This window comes from Poromitra crassiceps (assembly GCF_964638095.1).
Source record: "Poromitra crassiceps genome assembly, chromosome: 28".
NCBI lineage: Eukaryota > Metazoa > Chordata > Actinopteri > Beryciformes > Melamphaidae > Poromitra > Poromitra crassiceps.
This window is the reverse complement of record NC_139651.1, coordinates 5,894,185-5,918,369: the sequence shown is the minus strand read 5'-3', so window position 1 is coordinate 5,918,369 and position 24,185 is coordinate 5,894,185. Positions and strand designations below refer to the sequence as shown.

Below are 24,185 nucleotides of genomic sequence, written 5' to 3'. Positions count from 1 at the left end.
AGAAAGCTGTCAGATGATGACAGGGGACACGCTGTCTGCTCCACCACGCTCCTGTGTGCTGCTGGCTTCACTCTGGCAAAATCACTACAATGAGAAATGACTGTGGTTCAGATTAGAGCTGCAACGATTAATCGTTTTGAGTACAATTTTGAGAGAAAGAAATTCTCTGATTCCAGCTTCTTAAATGTGAATATTTTCTGGTTTCTTTACTCCTGTATGACAGTAAACTGATATTATCTTTGAGTTGTGGACAAAACAAGACTTGTGAGAGCGTCATTTTGGGCTTTGGGAAACAGTTATTTGCTACCATTTTCTGACATTTTATAGACCAAACAACTAATCGATGAATCGAGAAAATAATCGACAGATTAATCGATTATGAAAATAATCGTTAGTTGCAGCCCTAGTTCAGATTAATTATTTAAATTAATTACAGGAAAAATCCACCCTACAAAACAGTTAAAAAAACAGCTATTGGCTTTGGCCTTCTGCCCACCTTTGAATGAAAGCGACAAGGTCATCTAGGGTCAGCTGCTCTAGGGCTTCTTCTTGGAAGGTGTTCTGGAATCTGGAAAATGTAGGAAAAATCACTAACAGAAGTAGGAGAAGCAGATCGAGGTCAAGTGGGTTCACCAAAAAAGCAATGACATCACTTCATCACAGCCCCTGGAATGCATTGAACCTCACAAAGGTGACATCACATTGTTTGATATCACAAAATGTTATCAGTGTGAGAGTATTCGAGGGCGCGTTTCTCCTAAGAAGTGGAATTTCTCAATGACGAGCACCAGTGTTTCCCACAGGATTGAGTGAGACTGGTGGTGGCTGGACCGTGGGCCCTCCTGGCGGGACCAATGCCATGATCCCCACGAAGAACATGCACATTTTAAAAGTTAAATGCATCAATCTGGTGCACTTTGAGAGCAACATTATCAAATCAAAGTATGGTGGGACAGATGAGACTCTGGTGGGCCAACATAGTAAACATGCTTCCTGAGAGCCTGAGCTGACGAAGACATCTGGACAGAGGGAGCGGCTGCAGGGAACAAAGACTCTTTTCTGCTGCCTGTCACCCGGGCCTGGAGACGCTAAGCAAAGAGACCGCTTCACATTCCTGCTCTCAGCATGCTGCCTGTCACCCGGGCCTGGAGACGTTAAGCAAAGAGACCGCTTCACATTCCTGCTCTCAGCATGCTGCCTGTCACCCGGGCCTGGAGACACTAAAGCAAAGAGACCGCTTCACATTCCTGCTCTCAGCATGCTGCCTGTCACCCGGGCCTGGAGACGTTAAGCAAAGAGACCGCTTCACATTCCTGCTCTCAACATGCTGCCTGTCACCCGGGCCTGGAGACGCTAAAGCAAAGAGACCGCTTCACATTCCTGCTCTCAACATGCTGCCTGTCACCCGGGCCTGGAGACACTAAAGCAAAGAGACGGCTTCACATTCCTGCTCTCAACATGCTGCCTGTCACCCGGGCCTGGAGACACTAAGCAAAGAGACTGCTTCACATTCCTGCTCTCAGCATGCTGCCTGTCACCCGGGCCTGGAGACGCTAAGCAAAGAGACCGCTTCACATTCCTGCTCTCAACATGCTGCCTGTCACCCGGGCCTGGAGACACTAAAGCAAAGAGACCGCTTCACATTCCTGCTCTCAGCATGCTGCCTGTCACCTGGGCCTGGAGACGCTAAGCAAAGAGACCGCTTCACATTCCTGCTCTCAACATGCTGCCTGTCACCCGGGCCTGGAGACGCTAAGCAAAGAGACCGCTTCACATTCCTGCTCTCAACATGCTGCCTGTCACCCGGGCCTGGAGACACTAAAGCAAAGAGACCGCTTCACATTCCTGCTCTCAACATGCTGCCTGTCACCCGGGCCTGGAGACGCTAAGCAAAGAGACCGCTTCACATTCCTGCTCTCAGCATGCTGCCTGTCACCCGGGCCTGGAGACGCTAAGCAAAGAGACCGCTTCACATTCCTGCTCTCAACATGCTGCCTGTCACCCGGGCCTGGAGACGCTAAGCAAAGAGACCGCTTCACATTCCTGCTCTCAACATGCTGCCTGTCACCCGGGCCTGGAGACACTAAAGCAAAGAGACCGCTTCACATTCCTGCTCTCAGCATGCTGCCTGTCACCCGGGCCTGGAGACGCTAAGCAAAGAGACCGCTTCACATTCCTGCTCTCAGCATGCTGCCTGTCACCCGGGCCTGGAGACACTAAGCAAAGAGACCGCTTCACATTCCTGCTCTCAACATGCTGCCTGTCACCCGGGCCTGGAGACACTAAGCAAAGAGACCGCTTCACATTCCTGCTCTCAACATGCTGCCTGTCACCCGGGCCTGGAGACGCTAAGCAAAGAGACTGCTTCACATTCCTGCTCTCAGCATGCTGCCTGTCACCCGGGCCTGGAGACGCTGAGTGATAAGATGCTTATCAAGGTCAATGTGTTCACATGCCGATGCACAGCATCGTTAAGCTAGGCTTGGTACAGCCTGGAAGATTAATCACATCCTTATTCTTATTTAGGAATGAAATAACACGACTAAGCAGAAACACTATAATGGGAGCTCATTTAATTATTGAATATTTTAGACATGACCTCTACTGTCTAGCAGGGTTTCTCCGTTCTCTATATAGGGCTGGGTTAAAAAAGATATCGATATCGAATCGGTATTCATTTGAAGGAACTGATCCCAATATCGATCTAATATGATGTCTTTTCCTGTGGATGCTTGAAGCTTTAATGCGTGGTTTGGTTCTTAGTGCAATGAGATTTCATAAACATCTAAACATTAATATTTTTAATAATGCACCAGGTTAGAGGGTTTCTTTGTACAATTTACAGTGTTAGGTCTTTGAGAATCTCATCATCAATTTCATATCCACGCAAAATTTGTATTGCAACTGAAACATCAAATCGGAAATCTACTCAAATCGGGACCTTGTGTATCGAAATCACATCGAATCGGGAAATCGGTGGCGATACCCAGTTCCTAATTCTCTATCACTGATTGTTCACTGATAGAGAAAATTGACATCACATTAGCCTTTATTTGGACAATCACTAGTTATTAATATAGTCATATACATTTCCATTTTAGTTACATATAGTTATGACACAGACATACTTCATATTTAGATAACCTGTGTACCGTATATACACAGACAGACGTATTTAGATAACTTGTACCTTACATTTGGAGCTCCTCTATCATTCACTATAGACGGCTTTCATGGAATTGTGTTGCTACTAGTGAACAGTCAGTGTGGAACTTAGCCTAGCTTATGTCAGTTCAGTTACTCGCAACAGGAAGTACGCTGAGGGAACTTTAGAATGTTTATGTTGTTGAGTTGAACCCGTCTGTACACACCTAGGAGCTGCCCAGCACAGCCACAGGCTTCTACTGTTATCCAGCTCCACTGGGGTATAGAGAGGCAAAGTGACCGCCTACTTCCTGCTTCAGCACTGTACCAGAGATCTTTATCCACCATTTATTTTCCCATAGACATTCCATAAAATGCTTATAAAAAATAGTTGTACTTGGTCAAACCAAACGGTTCAGCTATATTTAGAATGGGGAGAGACGATAGAACATTTCACTCGGACCAAAACTTTAAAAAAAACTACATCGAAAAAATATTTTCTTTAAATCCGCAATTCTTTTACGTTTTGGTCCGAGTGAAATGTCATGCGGTCTCTCCTGTTTCTAAATATATCTGAACCGTTTGGTTTGAACAAGTATAACTATTTTTATAAGCATTTTACTAAATTGTCTATGGGAAAATAAATGGCGGATGAGAATCTCTGGTACAGCGCTGAAGCAGGAAGTAGGCGGTCACTTTGCCTCTCTATAGTGTAGTAGAGGATAATGTTACTCATTCACTTTCCCTGCCCAGATCATCTGGGCCGGGTCCCGGGGATTTGAACAGGCTGGTATGTGGCAGTGTGTTGAATCATCCACCCTGACAGCAGCGGCTTCAACTGGAAACACAAGTTTGGAGTGAAGGAAATGACTTGTGAAAGAGACTGTCTGTGATTGAAGTCTGAATGTCATCATCATAAGTGTATGTTTACATGTGGCTGATTATGTAACTGCGGTTTTGCATTTTTTTCCTGCTTTTCAGACCGTACCAATAAAGCTAAAGTGACTGTGACACAGATCAGTCAAATTGCTTATCAGATCGGCCGTGGTTTTGTGGCAGAGGAGGACTGACAGTAACATGTCAGTGCATGCGTAGGCATCCCTGTGGGTAATAATACAGTACGGCTTACACAGCCTGCAATTAAACCCCCGCGATTCTCTGGACTCGCTATCTGGGCAAATATTCAAATAATGAAACCAAGAATATTGAGTATTCAGTTCAGTTCAGTTCTTTATTCTTTTATATCTTTTATTCTTCCCTCGAGGGGAAAATCGGTTTGCAGTAGAAGGCAAAATACACACACAACATATAAGAAGACGTGTGACATTGCAACAGCTACAACCAATCAAGGAAAAATAATCTGTTCATTAAAAGAATAAAAAAATAAAAGGTTAAAAAAGTTTAAAAAAAGTAGCCTATCAGAGAGTCAGATCATGGGGTGATAGGCATAATACTGATAATAATAGTAGGATAAAGTAAAGTGCTGCCGTTCCGTGCAGTTTAGGGTTTAAATTGCAAATTAAGTGTGTTTATTGCACAGGGGCCAAATGACAGTTTGTACTGATTGTTTTTAGCCCTGGGGAGCCTAAATCTCCGCCCAGAGGGGAGAAGACAGAACTCTTGTAAGAGGTGGTCAGAGATTGCCTTGCGCAAGACTTGATTGTTATAGATGTCTGCTAAAGAGAGCTGCTGCATGCCAAATTACTTTGCTGGCTAATTTGACAATATTCGCTAGACGATTTTTATTTTGCACGGTCAGGTTCCCATACCAGGAGATTAGACAGAAAGTTAAAATAGACTGGATAAAGTGTCGTCTTTATGTACATTAGATGCTATTCACCTTATGTAGCCACGCCCATTTGACCCGGTTGTGTGGCCGTATCAAAACTTCCGGCTAAAAAATAAAATAAAATAAAATGGCTGGCTGCTCCAATATCATCTAACTCTGAATTAACTAATAATTTAGCGAATTGTATGTAACATACCAAATAAAAGCAAACAGCAATGTCTAAGAATGCAACGCCATGTAACTGGCTCGTTAAGTCTCGCATTCCAGGGAATTACGTTAACGTCTGCGGGTCTTATTGACGTTAGTGGCTCGAGCGCAACTCGGAGGAGAGAAAACTATCTGAAGCTTTCTTTGTTGGAGTCCAGGTATGTTTTACAAGAAAGTGCTCGTCATTGTCGACGATAACGTTATCTGACCTGGCAAACAGTGGATACTCGCTTGCTTGCTGTGTACCGAGCTCAAAGTAGTAGGCTACGTTCTTTATTTTGCCCCCTTCACTGTCCGCTCCAAAAACAACTCTCTTATTTTGCGCCGTGACCGCCGGAAGTGTTAAAAGGACCCGGAAAGAATTTGGCCCACTGTAAGGTCTGAACATAAGGTGAATAGGAACCAGAATGAACCTATTCTGCTCGAGGGCTGGGGCGATATGGCCCAGAAATCATATTTCTGGATTTTTAGGTTGAATGGCGATAACATCGGGTATCGCCGCTCATATCTGGGTATTTCCTACAAAGTGGGCTAAATGTTCAGTCATAAGTCAAAGCCACATGTGAGCTGTCACACGAACTCTTATTTAAACAAAGACTGTGATTAAAAGAAAACACAACGATAGGGTTTCCCTCCCCGACTGTTAGTGCTTTTCACAAAAATATTTACACAATCAGATTTTTGATCAATAATAATCATCAGTAATGTGGATATAATGACTAAGTGGGTAAAGAAAGACAAATAAGAACAGCTAGAACAGTCTGTTAGTTCAGAAAGTGACATCACTTGACTGTAACGCAGCCTTTAAAACCAGGAAAAGACAACACTTATGCCACATCACCATATTATAATATTAATATTGATATATTTCCCAGACCTAATCTGCTGCTCTAGTCTCTTTGTTTGGCAGCAGTGAGACTCTTGGTCTCTTCTCATATCTTGCCTGGCCTGGCCTGAATCTGACCTGGCCTGGTTTGGCCTGGCCTGAATCTGACCTGGCCTGGTTTGGCCTGGCCTGAATCTGACCTGGCCTGGTTTGGCCTGGCCTGGCCTGAGTCTGGCCTGGCCTGGCCTGGCCTGGGCTGGCCTGGTTTGGTTTGGCCTGGGCTGACCTGGCCTGAGTCTGAACTGGCCTGGGCTGACCTGGGCTGGCCCTGGTGGAACTGCCCTTCAGATGTGTGTGGATGCTTTATCAAATGAATCCAGGCCACAACCTCTCCTCTTACTTCATCTGCTAACTCAGCTGAAATGTCATTATTCCCGTATTTGCGTGTTATGGGCATTGGGTTTTGGGAAGTCACCTGATCCGTCACCTGATCCTTCTGCTTTGTTTATATCTTTAGCCATGCGGTGTTACGGAGCCCCGGAGTGGCCGTCCTGTCGGGAAAACATTGTCGTGTTGTAGTAGTTGTACAAATCCTTTACAAAGTATATAACATACAAAAGAGAAAACGGCCTTCCTGATGAATGTCATTTATTTGATATTAGACTGCAGCTGAAATATATATATATTTTAAACCAAAATCCACAATGAATGCACATTGTCAAATTTGTGTACTATAGATTTTGGTGCTATCACACAAGGAATTTAACCTGGTTACATGAAGACAAGGCAAGGCTTCCTATCCTCATCCAAACCCTAAGAAGATATACATGTAGATATATTTTGTTATCTTTATGTCTCTCACAAACTGCAGTGGTCTCCTCTGGAATAACAAGGTTCTCCCAGAAGATCCGAGATCAAATAGAAGCTGCTGTTCAGCTCATCAACTTTCACATGAAAGATTTATGAAAGAGTTCAGAATCCAATATCTGTGTTGAAGGTTCCTGGGAGGAGTCAAATTGAATTGGGCCTGTATCGTCTCTGTATATGATTATTAAATGACTTCAGCTGCAGTGCCTCCCTCAACCAGTTCTGTACGCTGGACTGTACAGTCCTGCACATCTGAATGCTATTGGTTTAAACCCTCTCGCTGCACAAGCTAGACGGCTAATATTGATGAAGTCATCTCATACCCACAATGCAGCTGTTGGTGCGACCGCCTCCCGTGACCGTCGCAACACATCAATTCTCAGCCTATTATGGAGCTGCCATAGGTGTGAGAGGCCTTTCCCATAGGCAGAGAGAAATCAGTTTGGACAGACTACCCTCCCATTACAAAAGAGACAATTACAGCAGCACAATGGCGTCTCCAATTAGATTTGCATGGCCCCCTCGGGGACAGGCGCTGTCTATTGTCCCGCGGATTAAACACAGCAGCACAAGCTGAAGAAGCCACAATGTGCCACCACTCGCTATGCTTGGCTGATATCCAGATTTAAATATCGCAATTCATGATATCGTCCCGCCCCAAATATCGCCATATATAATATTATGTTATTGGATTTGATGTTTGGGGGTACACATACATGATTTATTATCATTAGTTCACTTCCTTTGCAGCAACAAACACAACACTCTAGTCTTAACAACATCAATACTGCACAGTCAGCAGTGAAATAAGGCTCTGCAGCAGCAGGGCAGAACTGTCCAAAACATTTCCAAAATGTACTTTTGTACTTGTAAATTTTCAAAATTGCCATATTATATATATATATATATATATATACGGTATATATATTCCCTGCAGCTACTGTACTCCCCTCGCTGCAGCATTCATAATGTTCCTTAGTACATGCAAGCACACACCCACACACACACACACTCTCTCTCCCTCTCTCACACACACACACACACTCTCTCTCTCTCTCTCTCTCTCTCTCTCTCTCTCTCTCTCTCTCTCTCTCTCTCTCTCTCTCTCTCTCTCACACTCACACTCACACTCACACTCACACTCACACTCACACTCACACACACACACACACACACACACACAGACAGGCCCTTGTGCTGATAGATGGCTAACTAGCACGTGCACTCAGCAGCGGGAACCGTTAGTGTCACCGGACCATAATTTAATGTTACACCTGTGCTCTGCAGAGCTCACTGCCCGCGCTCACTCATTCAGCGCAGAAACACACACACACACACACACACACACACACACACACACACACACACAGAGTCATTTGGTGTGTTTCTCTCTGCACTGCAGATAGGAAGAGAGAAACAGACACACAGAAATGCACAGTGGAAAGTCCAGGGCCCAGTTGCACAAAGCACCTTTGGTTAAGATGTCCTGTAGAGCACTATGTGATATAATAGGTGTCAGGTGTTAGAGGGTACATTGTCCCTGTCCCATGCTTTTTGGTTTTGTGCTTCATTATCTGGTTTTTGGGCCAACATATTTGACTGGTACTCTAAGGCCTATAGAACAACCCTTCAGCCGGAGGCGGAACTCACCATGTTCGGCTGCTCAGAATCCTCTCTGCTCCTCCCTACGGCTATACAACAGTCTCTGACGCAGGGGAACGACTGTCGCCAAGAGACTCATTCTGAGGGAGTGGAAGTCTCCCTCTCCACCTTCTTTTCAGCTGTGGCTGACGGACATGATCTCGGTTACACGTATGGAGAGGCTCCGGTTTTTTGAGGACAAATTCTCTTGGGAAGTTATTGGTTATCTGGGACCCATATATATATATATATATATATATATATATATATATATATTTCCTGTAGAGTCAGAGTTAAGGTGTCCATAAAATAGAATCGGCTGCACAAAACACCCTTAAATCTTGTGCTTATGTTTTCCTTCAAATGTTCAACCTTGTGGAGAAGATTTAAGGGTGTTTTGTGCAGCCGGTTCTATTTTATGGACACCGTTAACTCTGACTCTAAAGGGAAATCTTAACCTAAGGTGCTTTGTGCAATTGGGCCCAGCAGAGATTTAGCTTGTATCAAACAGATGAGATAGCTTTGCACAAAGGTGAATAACAGGAATGCCGCGGCTCAGGCTGTAACCCAGCAGGCTATCCTGGGGGCTTTGACGCGATAACTTATGCTATGATTCTCTGCTATATAAACAACATTGACTTGGCTTGGCTTGACTTCAAATAGGGGTGCATCATTAATAAGGCCCGTAATCTTAACCTGCTATACAGTACTTAGTCCCTCCACCCCCCCCCCCCCATGTGTCTTGATGGACTGTGCCATTCTTAGGAAGTCAGCCACACTCTCTTCTCACCCTTTAGGGTGCGATCACACAGGCAACACGTCCTCCGTCATATCTGTTCAACAGTCAACTGCGTCACTGCTCGGTGTTATTTCATCCACATGAGAGAGACGGTGTCTTCAATGTTCGGGCATTTGTGAACTTCTCGCCTCTGTTACCAGCGTGTTTATTTAAGCCCTGAAGCACCGCTGGCTAATGGCTAATGCTATCACTTCACTAACGTAATCACCACCACACTATCCCCCATTCCCTTCTCGCCCAGGGCTCCGAGCCGCGTGTTCATGGCTTATTTGATTTGGCGTCTCTCTCTCTCCCTTCACTTACGATATCTTTGTCCTCCTATGTAATTGAGCGTGTTGTTGGGCCACTTGATAATACGCTTTGCCTTGCCTCGTGCTTTGATAATTGTGTTTGCATTGACTGAGGTTGAGGCTGGGCAGTGGAGAGAGAGAGAGATAAGATGGAGACAGCTGATTTATAGCACACACCGACAAAGTGGGTCTCCTCCAGTGAAGATCCGATGCAATCGTGGCATTGAAGCACTTTGTAATGTCCATGCAGGAGTCTATGAAAAGTGGCTGCAATGCTTGTGTAGGAGGGAGTCCATTGCTTTGTGACTGAGCAGCTTAATATCAGAGCCTCCCCCCGAGCGATCCACATAACAGCTCTGTTGGGAATGTCTTCAGCTCCTCCTGGCCATAACTTAACAACAGATTTATCTTTGCATCTCTTTTGTCAGTGAGCCCGTCCAGTTGATTAGAGAGCAGCAGAGTTGCGTTAGAGAGCAGCAGCAGTGTTGTGTTGTGGTTAACGACTGTGAAGAAATCGTGGTAATAAGTTGCAGAAAGTAAAAGGTCAGGGTAATTAGATGTGTTAATGGTGATGAAGCCACAGGAGAGAAAGACATAAACATCCTGAGCAATTGGCTGTCAGCTGATGACCACTGGTGTTCCCCAGCTGGGTACTGTCCGAACCGGACGGTGCTGCTTTCCTCCACACTCTCCTCCTCACTCTCTCTCTCAACTCAACTAGGCTCGGACGGCTGGAAACAACTAGAGCCATATGAAATCCGTTTAAGTTTTTTTCCACATTTTATTTAATTTTTCCCCGAATTCTGTTTTTTCCATTTTAATTTTAATTTATGGGTTAGGAGGAGCGATATTTTTTCTTTTTTTGATGACTTGACTCTCTCAGACAGCCTCTTCGACATGTTTCTCAAGGTGAAAACTAAGTTGTGAGGTACAGTAAGGGTCCCACACAAGGCCGACGCCCCCTCTCAAAACACCCCAATCCAAAACTGAATGATTTCTCTAGGCCTATTTTACAATTATGAAATAATTTAGGTTACTACAATCATAAGATCTTCTACTTATTTAGATTTTATCAATTTCTGCCAAATTATGGCAAATTGTGCAATATTCCATCTTTGACAGTTTATTCCATTTTCATTACCAAATTCCATGATTCCGTCCATTTTTTCCATTTTGCGGAAATCATATGGTTCTAAATAAACCTTGGGGAAGTAAGTTACTGACATTTTTGTAAGGCTTTAAAGGAACACTCAGCCAATTTTCAACCAGCTTCATATCATCATTACAATATCAGTAGTATATCCGAGAAAACTGTATTGATTTATTTTTATTTATTTTTTAGGCATTAATTTAGTTTGACATTTATTGAGAGATGGTTTTGAGTCAAGTTGTCAATGACCATGTCATTCATGCACAAATGACATCACTGGTCCACACAACTTGACTCAAATAAACTCAATAGCTGTCAAACTAAATGAACAGCAGCAAAACGGGTGACAGTTATTGGACATACGACTGACGTTGTAATGATACAAAAGCTGGTTGAAAATCGCCTAAATGTCCCTTTAGGGTTTTCCTTTTCCTGGTACATGAAAGGAATATGATTAAAGCCTAAACTCTCCTCCTCCAAATATAGGAAACTCTCCTCCTCCTCCTCCTCCTTGTAGAATACAACCGCACGCTGTGGCACATGCGATGCTCTGGTTTCAGATGTAACGGGGCGGCTGACCCCTGACCCCTCGCCTGGCTCAAACCTCCCATTGACGACAAGGCTGCAGCTTGTTTAGCTTGGCCGCGCGCCCGCTCTCAAGGTGCAGAGGAACGCAGGCTCGGAAGCATGGAAAAGCAAAGAGTTAACTCAAGAACTTCCTGTGATCATACTCAGGTTGGGCTATATGGGCGCTTTGCACAGGTCTCAGGCCTGTCCTGTCCTGCTTCTGTGTACGGCCTCTCTCTCTCCCCGGGGGGGATCGGGGGGCTCGTGACCGCATACCAGAGCCGCCCGCTCAAACCCGGGCTTTCTTGGGGGGGGGCGACCGTCCGTCGTTTGGTAAATGAAACCTCTGGCTTGTGTGATGCTCCGACAACACAGACCCTGCCTTCTTGACCACGGTTGAGTTGCTGGCAATGGGGGCCTAAGCAGCTGTCGAACTGTTTACACACGCAGGCCAGCCTGTGATTTGGGGAACATTAGGTTTGTAAAGCTTTCGTCAGGGCTGCTGTAAACACTCTCACTCACTCACTCAAGTCAGTGAAGCAAGTTACTGGGTCACTTTTTGGAGTGTGGAGTTGGAGTGCTGCTGCTTAGACCCTTATAATCTGTTACTTTGCATCATCAGAATGTAGGTTAAACAGTGTTTCTGTTGACTCGCATGTAAATACATCCACACTCAAGCCAGGTTATGCTCAGTATGTTGGCATGTGTTGAGAGATGGTTTAAAGTCGAGCTGAAATGGCATTCCAGAGTATTTAACTTCCTTATTGTGACGTATTTCTGAGTGTAGAGAGCGTGAGCTGGGAGGAATTTGATTGGCCAACAGGCCCCTAGAGAGGCGGGACAAAATGCTTGGGGAGTTTGAGTGGGTGTGTCACTAGCGTCAGGACAAACCGATATGGAAAAGTTCGCCTCCATTCAAGTTGTGAAGGAATAATAACATGTGTGGTGTACTAACAGCAGTCCTCCCTCTCTCTGTCTCCGCAGATGCAGCAGCTGTTCTACGAGAACTACGAGCCCAACAAGAAGGGCTACATCCGAGACCTCCGCAACAGCAAGATCCACCGTGCCATCACCCTCCACCCCAACAAGAACCCCCCGTACCAGTACCGCCTGCACAGCTACATCCTCAGCCGCAAGATCGCCGAGCTGCGCCACCGCACCGTGCAGCTGCACCGCGAGATCGTCCAGATGGGTCGCCACGGGGCGGCCGAGCCCAGCCGAGAGGACCTCCAGCTGGGCATGCCGCCGTCCTTCATGCGCTTCCACCCGCGGCAGAGGGAGGAGGTGCTGGAGTGGGAGTTCCTGACGGGCAAGTACCTGTTCTCCTCGTCCGACGGCCAGCCGCCCCGCCGCGGCATGGACTCCTCCCAGCGGCAGGCCCTGGACGACATCATCATGCAGGTGATGGAGATGATCAACGCCAACGCCAAGACGCGGGGGCGCGTCATCGACTTCAAAGAGATCCAGTACGGCTACCGCCGGGTCAACCCGCTGTACGGCGCCGAGTACGTGCTGGACCTGCTGCTGCTCTACAAGAAGCACAAAGGAAAGACCATGACGGTGCCCGTGAGGAGGCACGCCTACCTGCAGCAGACCTTCAGCCAGATCCAGTTCAGAGAGGAGGAGGAGATGGACGCCGGCGCCCTGGCCAGCCGCATCAACAAGGAGTCCGACTCGCTCTCCTTCCTCTCCAACTCCCTCAAGATGCTGGTGCCCTTCAAGCTGGCCACCAGCAGCCAGGACCAGAGGGAGCCCAAAGACAAGAAGGTCAACATGCTGGTGCCTCTGTCGGGACGCTACGACATCTTCGTGCGCTTCATGTCCAACTTCGAGCGCGTCTGCCTGGTCCCCAACCAGAACGTCAAGCTGCTGATCCTGCTCTTCAGCACCGACAACAACACGGAGCGGGTCAAGCAGGTGGAGCTGATGCGGGAGTACCACATGAAGTACCCGCGGGCCGAGATGGAGATCAAGCCCGTGGCCGGCTCCTTCTCCCGGGCCCTGGCGCTGGAGGTGGGCTCGGCCCACTTCTCCAACGACTCGCTGCTCTTCTACTGCGACGTGGACCTGCTCTTCACCGCCGACTTCCTCAAGCGGTGTCGGGGCAACACGGCGCCGGGCGAGCAGACCTACTTCCCCATCATCTTCAGCCAGTACGACCCGAAGGTGGTGTACGCCGGCAAGGTGCCCAGCGACAACCACTACGTCTTCACCGCCAAGACGGGCCTGTGGCGGCACTACGGCTTCGGCATCGTCTGCGTCTACCGGGGGGACCTGATCCGAGCGGGCGGCTTCGACACCTCCATACAAGGGTGGGGACTGGAGGACGTGGACCTCTTTAATAAATTTGTCCAGTCGGGGATTAGGCTGTTCAGGAGCACGGACACGGGGATCGTGCACGTCCACCACCCGGTCATCTGCGACCCCAACCTGGAGGCCAAGCAGTACAAGATGTGCCTGGGCTCCAAAGCCTCGTCGCACGGCTCCACGCAGCAGCTGGCCGAGCTGTGGCTGGAGAAGAACGAGCACGGCTTCAGGAGGCTGGCCAGCAATAACGGCTCGGTTAGGACAGCGTGAGACCAAAGCCGGGCCAAAAAAGGACCGGAAACCCAAACCGCAACTGGCCTCGCTCTACTGTCCGCTCAAGTGGTGTTTTCTCACTACCTAATTTATTTTTTACTGAAATCAAAGACTTTCACTTCTTGGATTATATTTTGAGAAATGTGTCTTCTTCTTTTTTTTAAAGAAAATGTACAAAAAACCACCGAGATGAACCGTGAACTGAAACAGACTTGACTCTAGTGTAGAAGTACTTTCTTTCGATGAATAATGAAAAGAATATTGACGAATATTCTTCCCGATGAGCCTGATTCCAATAGGGGCCTGGAGGCTCCTGAAGTCTGCTACCAGTACAGTAATAAAGACCAATATACGTGTTACCTGTCAAGACTATGGGGAATGGGGGAAACTAGGGGTTATTAATAGTGTACCTCAGTGAAGTACACTTACATGGTCCTTAAGTATTACATTTGTGTTGGTGTGCGCAAAACTGACTCGTGTTGACGTATTCTCTGACCAGCAGTGCTCTAAACGGAACTCAACTCTTGATTGTGAATGTTTACAAGAGTGATTATAAAACAACATTTCATGAATGAAAAAAGTTGACTTAAATCACAACTTATCTTAAGTATGACCGAGGGCCATTTATTTTCATTTGATTTCTTTGATTTGCAACGTCTTTCTTTTTTTGTTTGTTTGTTCGTTTGCTTTGATGGTTTTCGTTTAATACAAAATAACACTGTTATTGTTTCTCCTGGATTTTGTATTTTTCATTTATGATTAATTTCTGTGAACCCAACAACTGCTGGATTTTAGTATCTGCAATTCATCTTCCGCTGTCTAATTTATTGAATTTGCAGGCTCCATTTTCTGCTCTCGGACTGTTGGAATATGTATATTGGAAAGATTGTATAACCATCTCAGTTGTGGGATAGCATTTTTTCTTTCTTTCTCCGTTTTATTTTTCTTAAACTCATTATCACCAAAGAGTTTTGCACAGTCTGCTTTAGGTATGAGTGCGTGTGTGTGTGTGTGTGCGCGTGTGTGTGTGTGTGTGTGTGTGTGTGTGTGTGTGCATGCGTGTTGTTTTCTAGGTGGTGCAGGCACAAACATGAACCTGGTTGTAGAATGGACAGCGTGAACATCCTACACCTTTCTGATGGTATTTGTGGGAATAATAAAATATAATTGTTGATGAGGCAGGTTTCATTTTTAGCGGGCTGGCGTGGGAGCAGCGCCTCTGGTGGGCCGGGGTCAAGTCACGACGTGCATCGCTGTCTCTTTTTATCGTTTTATGTTAAAATAATAAAAACTGTTGCGGCTGGTCCCAGTCAAAAGAGCTGTGGTCTCTCTGCGCTGGTCCCATTGAACTGTGATGTGAAAACACCATTGTCCAGTCCTGTTTTACTGAGTTTTAATAATGGGTTATCATGATGATAGAAGGGCAGGGCTGAATTGTTCCCATGCATTCTCTGCTCCTTGCCTACTGGTTCCTATGGGCGACGCCATTGTAGCACTCCATTGGGTAAATGTAACCAGATGAATGACTCTGCTCTCGTCAGTGTTTTTATTTTCTTGGGCTTTTTTTTTTTTTTTTGTAAATGTCTGTTCTTACCCTGTCCAACTGGGAAAGGTTTTATATTTAAAAAGAAATAAAATGGGGGAAATCTTTATCAAAATTGTGATGCATTTGTGGTATTTTATCTTTCCCCTCCTGCCAGGAAGGAGAGGTGCTACAAAGTTGAATCTCTAACATCCTAGCAGGGAGAGGCTCGCTCTCAAAGAGACGACTGACGCACTCGTTTTCAATTCAGAGGAGCCGATGAGGCGAGATGTTTCCTTTCATCAGTGTGCTCGGATGCGTTGGCGCTGGCTGGGACTCCTGCGCTGTTCAAACTGGATTTCACTTTCCAGTGTTCCAGGCTTTTATCAGCTTTCCTCCTCCTCTCTGATGTTTCCAGGCTGCCAGTGGTGTAGAAACAGATTAATTGGGGGTATTCTGTATTCCTAGACAAAATAAGATCCGTATGCATTTTACCCTATCTCATTTCATTGCTATTTCTTTCTATTTTGATTGGTAATTTTTTTCGATTTTGCTAGAGCTGTGAATTAATCTGTCAGTCATTCTATTCATATACAGTATTGTTGTTTGGTGTTCTTAAAAGGACAGCTCACCCTAAAATCCAAAATACATATATTCCCTCTCACCTGTAGTGCTATTTATCCATCTATATCGTTTTGTGTTATTTGCCTGAGTTTTGGAGATATCGGCCGCAGAGTTTCTGGCTTCTCTCCAATACAATGGAACTGGATGGCACTCGGCTTGTGGTGCTCAAACCACCAAATAAATACATTTGATAAACTCAACAGCATTGTCTCTTTCCAGAAATCATGACCCGGTTACTCAAAATAATGCACAGACTTTGTTGTGAGCAGTTTTATGTCGGAACTATTTTCTTTTGCAGTCTCATGTAGGAACTAGCTAGCAGCTAGCGGGTGTAGTTCAGTCAAAAGAAAATAGTTACTCCATGAAACTGCTCATAACAAGGTCTGTGGATTATCTGGAGTAACGGGGTCATGATTTCTGGAAAGAGACATCGTTAGTAAGTAAGTTTGGGCCACATGGCTGATTATTAGGAGGTAAGTTACCTGTTCGTACACTGATGAAAGCCGAGGACTGAATGTTTTCTGTGCCAGTCGACCATCTCAAGGACCATCTCTCTCCTGCCACAGGCTCAGACTCACTAAAAGACAAGAGAAGCAGTCAGAAAACGTCATCCCGCTTGTGTCCGCTTTGTTTGGGGAAAGCATTACCAGGACAGGCAGCAAGCCCTTTCAACATTTAATAGCCACGTTTTGGCTATGCAGAATTTCATTTTGACTAATCATTAATTACATTGTGGCCGAATTTTCATCCCAAGATATCTGTAATGTCATTCTGAGTAGTCAAAACAACAGTTAACAATATCTTCATTCTTCCTATCCACAATTGTCATTTCAGATACCCAAAACCACCTTCCTAAGACAATGTCACTTTTGCCATTCATGTGTTCTCATTACAGTATGTACAATTCAGATATCTGAAACTGTATTGTAGATATCCATAATGACAAACCCCAAACACATGGACGGCAAAAGTGACAATAATGATGTGGGTGGTTATCTAAAATGACAATGTGGACAGGAAGAATCAATGTAATTTGTGGATATCTGAAATGTTTTTTTTTTTTTTTTACTAGGAAGTATTACGGTAATATCTGCAATACATATCCAGTCTCGCTATGACATGTTCCGATGGCTTGCCATAAGCCTGCCTGGTCGTACCGCCAAAGCTTTGGCTGTCAGGAAGCTCCTACTGGGCCAGTAAAACAGGGCCTCGGCTGCAGATGCCGGCATAAGAGTCAATATTGTGCTTTTGTGTCTGCTCTGGGGCCGTAAAGACAACCCCGGCCAGCGGGGGAGGGAGAGAGCACAGGGCCACAGTCTGACCAATAAGCTCCTAAAGTCGTTAGTGCTGATATTCGATACCTTTTTAAATTGGGACTATTTTCCTTTAAAAAAAATTACAATGATTCAGTGTCTCCTCCAGAATATGATCCATGTCCGGGTGGAAAAGAAGCAGAATTTAGACCATGGTAAACCAATACTCTCCAATGAAACCCAAACCAGGAGGTCAACAACTTCATTATAAGAACTAGGAATCTTGCGCGCTCAATTCCTAGGTTGGAGACTCTGGAGATGATGCGCCATGGCTGCAGTTATGGAAATCGAAAAAATTGGAAAATATGGAAAAATTTTGAGTGACTTTTACTCAAGTAATTACTAATATTCTAAGAGCCTAGGTGACTTTACCTTCTGCCAAAGTCATTTTCTGCTAAGATATCTGTACTTTGACTCAAGTGTGACTTTCAGGTACTTCATCCACCACTGTCCACCACAATGACAAGTCATTTCAAGTCGCAGTCGCGCCGCCCCCCCGCTGATCGCTTGGTGCTGCAGCCTGATTGGCTGACTTGCTTTCCGTTTGAAATTTTGAATTTGGCTCCTCCTCGCTGTCATGTTGCCAGGTATCCCAGCATGCTTTGGAAGGTGATGACAGACGCATCTAATACATGAATGAATTGGCGGCTGTGACTCCAAACGACTTGTTTCGGTAGTTTCGGCATGTGGTCTATTTTTTTGCGCGAGCGAATTAAGCCGGCGCAAATTCGAGCGGAGCAAAACAGCACGTCTGGTGTGGACGGCCAGGCTCCTGCTCGAGCTCAATTTGCGTGGGCATCACTTTCAGGAGCTGGTGTGTGTGCAGTGCAGCCCCTCCCCCCGGCTCCACATCGGTATGTCATGGCCTGGGGCAGTGGTTCCCAAACATAGGGTCGCTGCAATTCAAATGGGGGTCGTCTGAAATCCCCCCCCCCCCCCATTCTTTTCTAACACCACACACATTTAAAAGTACGGAAGAGGATTAGTGCCACATGTGAAACATTTATTTAAGTTCTGAGTTTAAATCCGGTTTCTGAGGGGAGAAAGTGAAGGGGTTGTTGACACACCGGAAACACTTTGAAAGGACCAGAGCCCGACCGAACGCATGACCTCACATCTGGGTGTGATTCATTTGAGCCGATATTGGAGAAGCACTATATCCATCTAAACCTGCTCTATAGAGAGGCAAAGTGACCGCCTACTTCCTGCTTCAGCTCTGTACCAGAGATTTTCATCCGCCATTTATTTTCCCATAGACATTTCGTAAAATGCTTATAAAAATAGTTTTACTCGGTCAAACCAAACGGTTCGGCTATATTGAGACACAGGAGAGACCACATGACATTTCACTCTGACCAAAAACGTAACACAATTGCGGATTTAAAGAAAATATGTTTTCGATGTCGTTTTTTTAAGTTTTGGTCCGAGTGAAATGTTCTACGCTCTCTCCCGATTCTAAATATAGCTGAACCGTTTGGTTTGACCAAGTACAACTATTTTTTATAAGCATTTTACGAAATGTCTATGGGAAAATAAATGGCGGATGAAAATCTCTGGTACAGTGCTGAAGCAGGAGGGGACACCTCGGCATTCCGAAATGTCGGCACTCCGAAATACCAGCATTCCGACAAAATTGAGACCTGTCTCGCCATTGCGAAAGAACCCTCCCCCAGACCCTAACCCTAAACCTAACCTCTCCCACCCCCCACGCCTAAGCCTAACCTCCCCCAGAACCTAACCTCTCGGCGAAACATTTTTTGGAGATAAAAAGGGCCGCCTCTCCGAAAGCATAGAAGTCAATGATCGGAATGCCGACACTTCGGAATGGCGAGCTGACCCCGAAGCAGGAAGTAGGCGGTCACTTTGCCTCTCTATACAGTCAGATCTGTGGAGATGTTATGTCTGCATCATCACACACAGACACACTGAAGTGCCTCATAGACATGCCTTGGCTTTTTATGCAAAGGAACACACATGGAGACGCCAGGGCCCCTGTGACATTTCACCTCCGGTCAGAAGCTCGCTGTCTCCTGAAGGAAAAAGCCAGCTTGAGACTTTCACTAGTGGCCCACATTTATAGGCAGTAAAGCCGGGGAAGCCACCTACTATTTACTCAACTCTTACATTTTTATTATTATTATATCCACCCTTTTCAGGCTGACAGAAATCATATCCATTCAGAGTAGAGGTCTTCTTCACGGGCCCAAAATGACGGACCCGAACCCTAATAGACCCCGGGAAATTATATTGTGGCCGGACCCAATTTAAAAACAAACTTAGAGGGCACTTGGTAGGGTGCATACCTCCTACCATGGCATGTCCGGTTGGAACTTAGGTGCCTTTTTTGTGGTTGGCTACCCCCATTGCCACTCCTCCTTTTGGCCAGTGGGCATGGAAAGTGAATCAGTTCGTCCTTGGCCCATGGCCAACATTTCTGCAAAGTTTCGTGGTGTTGGGCACCTTTTTGTGATTGAGCACGCCCATTACCACGCCCCCTGTTGGCCAGTGGGTCTAGAAATGTAATCACTTCTAAGGTTGCCTATGATCAAACCGGCAGAACTTTTTGAGATATCTTGCTGACAGACAGACAGACAGACAGACACAGACAGACAGACAGAGACAGACAGACAGACAAACAGACAGACAGACACAGACATACAGACAAACAAATCACAGAAGTTGAGTCCAGACTATATTTTCATGAACATTCAAGATAATGACACACCCATGCACACACAATAGCCTGGCATCGCCACACCAATTCACAATGCAGTGCATTTGAAACATGAGCTAGCCGGCAGATTGGTCCAGTTCCCAGGCCACACACACACACACACACACACACACACACACACACGTGTGTACTGTATGTGTCTCATTTCTAATGTCATGCTTGTGTGTACGTGTGTTTGTCCTGCAGTGCTGCTGCTGCGCGCTGTGGCAGTGACGACCTGCAGCAGACGCCACCAAGAAAGGAACGGCTCTGCTTGTCGGGGAATCAGAGAATGACAACTATGAAGAGGAGGGAGGAGGCGAGGAGGAGGAGCTAACAAGACTATATACACTCGTGTACGCACATGTGCAAACACACACACACACACACAGGTTATCCCAATCAAATGAATCACATGTAGTCATGTCTGAGTCTGAGACCCACCAAAGCCTCCATCCACAATGTGGTGAGCGTACATGTGTTTTGTAGCCTACATGCTGATGCTCTGTGTGAGAGGGTGGAGCTTCACTCTCACACACACAGGGATGCTCTGTACACACACACACACACACACACACACACACACACACACACAGGGATGCTCTGTGCACACACACACACACACACACACACACAGGGATGCTCTGTGCACACACACACACACAGGGATGCTCTGTGCACACACACACACAGGGATGCTCTGTGCACACACACACACACAGGGATGCTCTGTGCACACACACACACACAGGGATGCTCTGTGCACACACACACACAGGGATGCTCTGTGCACACACAGTAAACATGTTTCCTTTATAGTACCTGTGGGGGCCGCCAACACTGTCCATTCTGATATATTCAGTTATTTTATCATTGTGTGCGTGCGTCTGTCTGTCTGTCTGTCTGTCTGTGTGTGTGTGTCTGTTTTGCGCTTATAGTGTCATTAAAGATGATGGTCCAGAGTCAAGGTGCATCCTGTGCCTCTCTCCTTGCAGAAAACCTCTGGTACAGTGCTGAAGCAGGAAGTGACGTTCACTTTGCCTCTCTAGGCGGCACCCATTAAAAGGGGGCACCAAATTTTGGTAGATCACACACACACACACACACACACACATCAAATTGACAGGCCAGTTTAGGACATCCGGCATGTGTTCAGTATTGTTAGAAAGACCAACCGTGTGAACTTTGTTTTGCTGAACGACCACAGCGACTCTGTAACTCCTCAAAGTAACCTTGTCCCTCGTTGCTGAGCCTATTCTTACTTTAACCAAATGTTATTTCAGGACCGACTGTGACCACGGTGAGGAATGTGACAGACAAAGGACCATAGTGCCTCAGTGCAGATACAACACGACTGTGTCGCTACACTGGTTATATGCCAAGGAAGTCACCGAGCGCCTTGAAATCATTCCAAACAAATTTGGCCTGCTTCCAAAACATTGCAAATCAATTCATTGCCATAATCATTATTATTTAATGAATTTAATTTGTACAATTGTACAAATTAACAGAACATATTGCAGTGGGCAACTGCACTTCAATCAAATGTAGCAGTTGCAGATTGAGTACCTGAAAATTGTATTTGTTTTTTTACAAAATGTTACAGCTATCCAGTAGTGTACAGTACATGTCTGATATTGTAATTCACTGAACGGCCCAACAGAGCAAATCACAAGTGCAGATTAAAGGCAGTCAGTCCTTTGCTTGCGTGTCATCAATGAACCACGGAGAACATGAGATTGAAATCCCTCACATACCATTCAGGAGAAACTTGTTTTTGTCCCACCACCCACCAAAGCGGGGATGGATCACTCTGTCCGTTCGTTAAGTCACATTGTAATGCTGACTCTGTGCCACTAGGGGGCCACGGAGCGGCATTGACAATGAATGGGACTGACCCAAGGGTGGAACTACATCGCTCTGGGACATGTTCATATTTGCTTGTTTTGTTTTGCTGGTGGAGCTCTCCTGAGAAGGCAGAACACAGTGTGGACCTGGAAGTAGACGGAGCCTCTGCCTGACTGCATCGCTAATCACATTGATAGGAGCCAGATGATGCAAACTCCCTTCTCCGGTGCCTACCACATCATATCCAGCCAGTATGAACCACTTGGTATGCTTTGAGTCACACGCGGCCACAACATGAGAAATTCCCAATGAGGAGATTTCATCAAGCGGTAATTATTTTATATTATCTATGGAGAGTCGGGGCGTTTATTCAGGCGTGTGTTTGCGTCAAAGAGACATCTCCTGACCATCTCGGTCTGATGAGTCCTCGCTGTGGAACCAGTAACTGTGGTGAGTCTGAGCCAAACACGATGCTGTTATGTTTGCTGCTTCCCAACACTGTGCTTACTGGTGCCAACCTCGCAATTCGACCAATCAGAACATGCTTTCACGTATGTTGAGAACCGTTCGTCCGATCGACTTCAAACTTGGGGGGGGGGGGGTACGCTGCTGGTGATGACCCGACACGACAGAGTGCAGTGCCGAATTTCTGCATGAATTTGGTCACACCCCCCCCCAAAAAAATGTGAAAATAAAGTGCGCCCGTGGCACATCGTCTCCAGAGACTCCACCCTAGAAATGCATTTCTAGTTGCTATAATCAGAGCGAAATATAAAGACATATTGCATAATTGCACGTCAAATTAGGTCAACAAACACTTTTACAATCCATTACTATGGAGGCCGCATGTTTGGTTACATCAACTTGGACAAACCGGAACTCTGAAATGACTCCCGAATTTCTCACCTGTAATTCCGACCTCGACAATCATTCAATTCATGTCTCGAATGCTGCGATGGACTAGCGACCTGTCCATGGTGTGTTTTCCCCTGCCCTCTGCCCCAATGCAACCCATGGCAAGAATTGAGTAGAGAAATGAATGAATATCATTCCCTACACTTGACTATAGGTATTCCAGGAGCTTCTCAGTATAGTTCTTCAAACCTGAGATAAATGCCATTTCCAAGCAGGAAGCTCGTATGCCCTCGTCTTTCCCGTGTGACCTGAATGCAGCCTCAGCCAACCCACACATCTGTCACACATTCTGCCTAATGGCCAGTTGTGTCACACAGACACAGCCCCGTTATTATGGAGCGTTGCAACACAGATAACACAAAAAAACAAAAACAAACGGATATCGATAAAGGAACAGAGTGTTTCTCTGTTCAGACCCCAACTCTGTTGGAGCCGATCCACTCTGAGGAGATGATGGAACACACGGCCCAATGTCCCCGGTGCCGCTCTGCCTGCTCGCTCGCACAATGTTTTCATTAGGGTGTAATGGCTGCTGGAGCCCCGGCCTGAAAACAATTTGCGAGGCTTCCTGGGTGTGTTTGAGGCTATCGCGGGCCACGGAGGTCGGCCTTTCTAGAAACCAATCTGTTGAAACATGCCCCCCCCCCCCCGTCCTCCCCCGGGTACACGGGGCGCAGAAGCGACCGCTTACGTCGACATTAAATATTTCCCAATCCCCGCTGTCGGGGCTCCAGCGGCGCCGCAGCTCTGCCCCGTTCCTCCCGCCATCTGGGAGCCACATGGGCCCTCCGACACGAGCAGCGCCGGCCCGTCTGAGGAACAAGGTGATCCTGAGATTGATGTGGAGAAGAAGGTGGGGATGACATGGCAGCAAAGCACGTGGTGGTGGACAGCCTGCAGACGCAGGTGGCCTGATATGAATGAGCCAAGCAGGAACAAAACGCTTTGAATGAATGAATTTACCTTCAATAGTTCCTAGGAGATGACATGTCACAGTCATACCCAGAGCCGTATAATAGAAGAGTTCCGACATCTCCATTCACTCCAATGGACCAGTTTTTTTCCAGGAAGTAAGGTCCTGGAACTCTTGAGTAAAAAAAGCAGCACTTTCGAGTTGCAGCAAAATAGACAGTTTGTGTTGTACTCTGAAAGGGTTTTTTTCCCCCTTGAATCAAATTGTACATTATCAGCTTTATTTTAGCATGCAAAAGTAGCACGAGACCCATTCCTGGCTGTTCATTGGCTAATGAGTCTCGCATTTTGGTCCTCCGCTGACGCCACTCTCTCTAGAGGACACTAGTCATACCACTTTCATAAATCATACCAATGACCAGGGTTACTTACTTGACCCATTATGTGTGATGGTCGGATCCGTCAGGAGCATTTCTGT

The 24,185-nt window shown here is 46.1% G+C and overlaps 1 protein-coding gene across 1 annotated transcript in view; it reads left to right on the top strand.

The window, feature by feature from the left end:
- The window catches only part of chsy1 (chondroitin sulfate synthase 1), a gene marked incomplete at its 5' end in the record, with an annotated part of 102,967 nt that extends 87,553 nt beyond the window's left edge, over positions 1–15,414 (top strand). Inside the window, one exon of the mRNA XM_083662098.1 lies at positions 12,265–15,414. Coding sequence (XP_083518224.1) covers positions 12,265–13,857 — 1,593 coding nt within the window. The 3' untranslated portion in view covers positions 13,858–15,414. The remainder of the gene's footprint in view (positions 1–12,264) is intronic.
- Between the last annotated feature and the right edge of the window lie 8,771 nt (positions 15,415–24,185).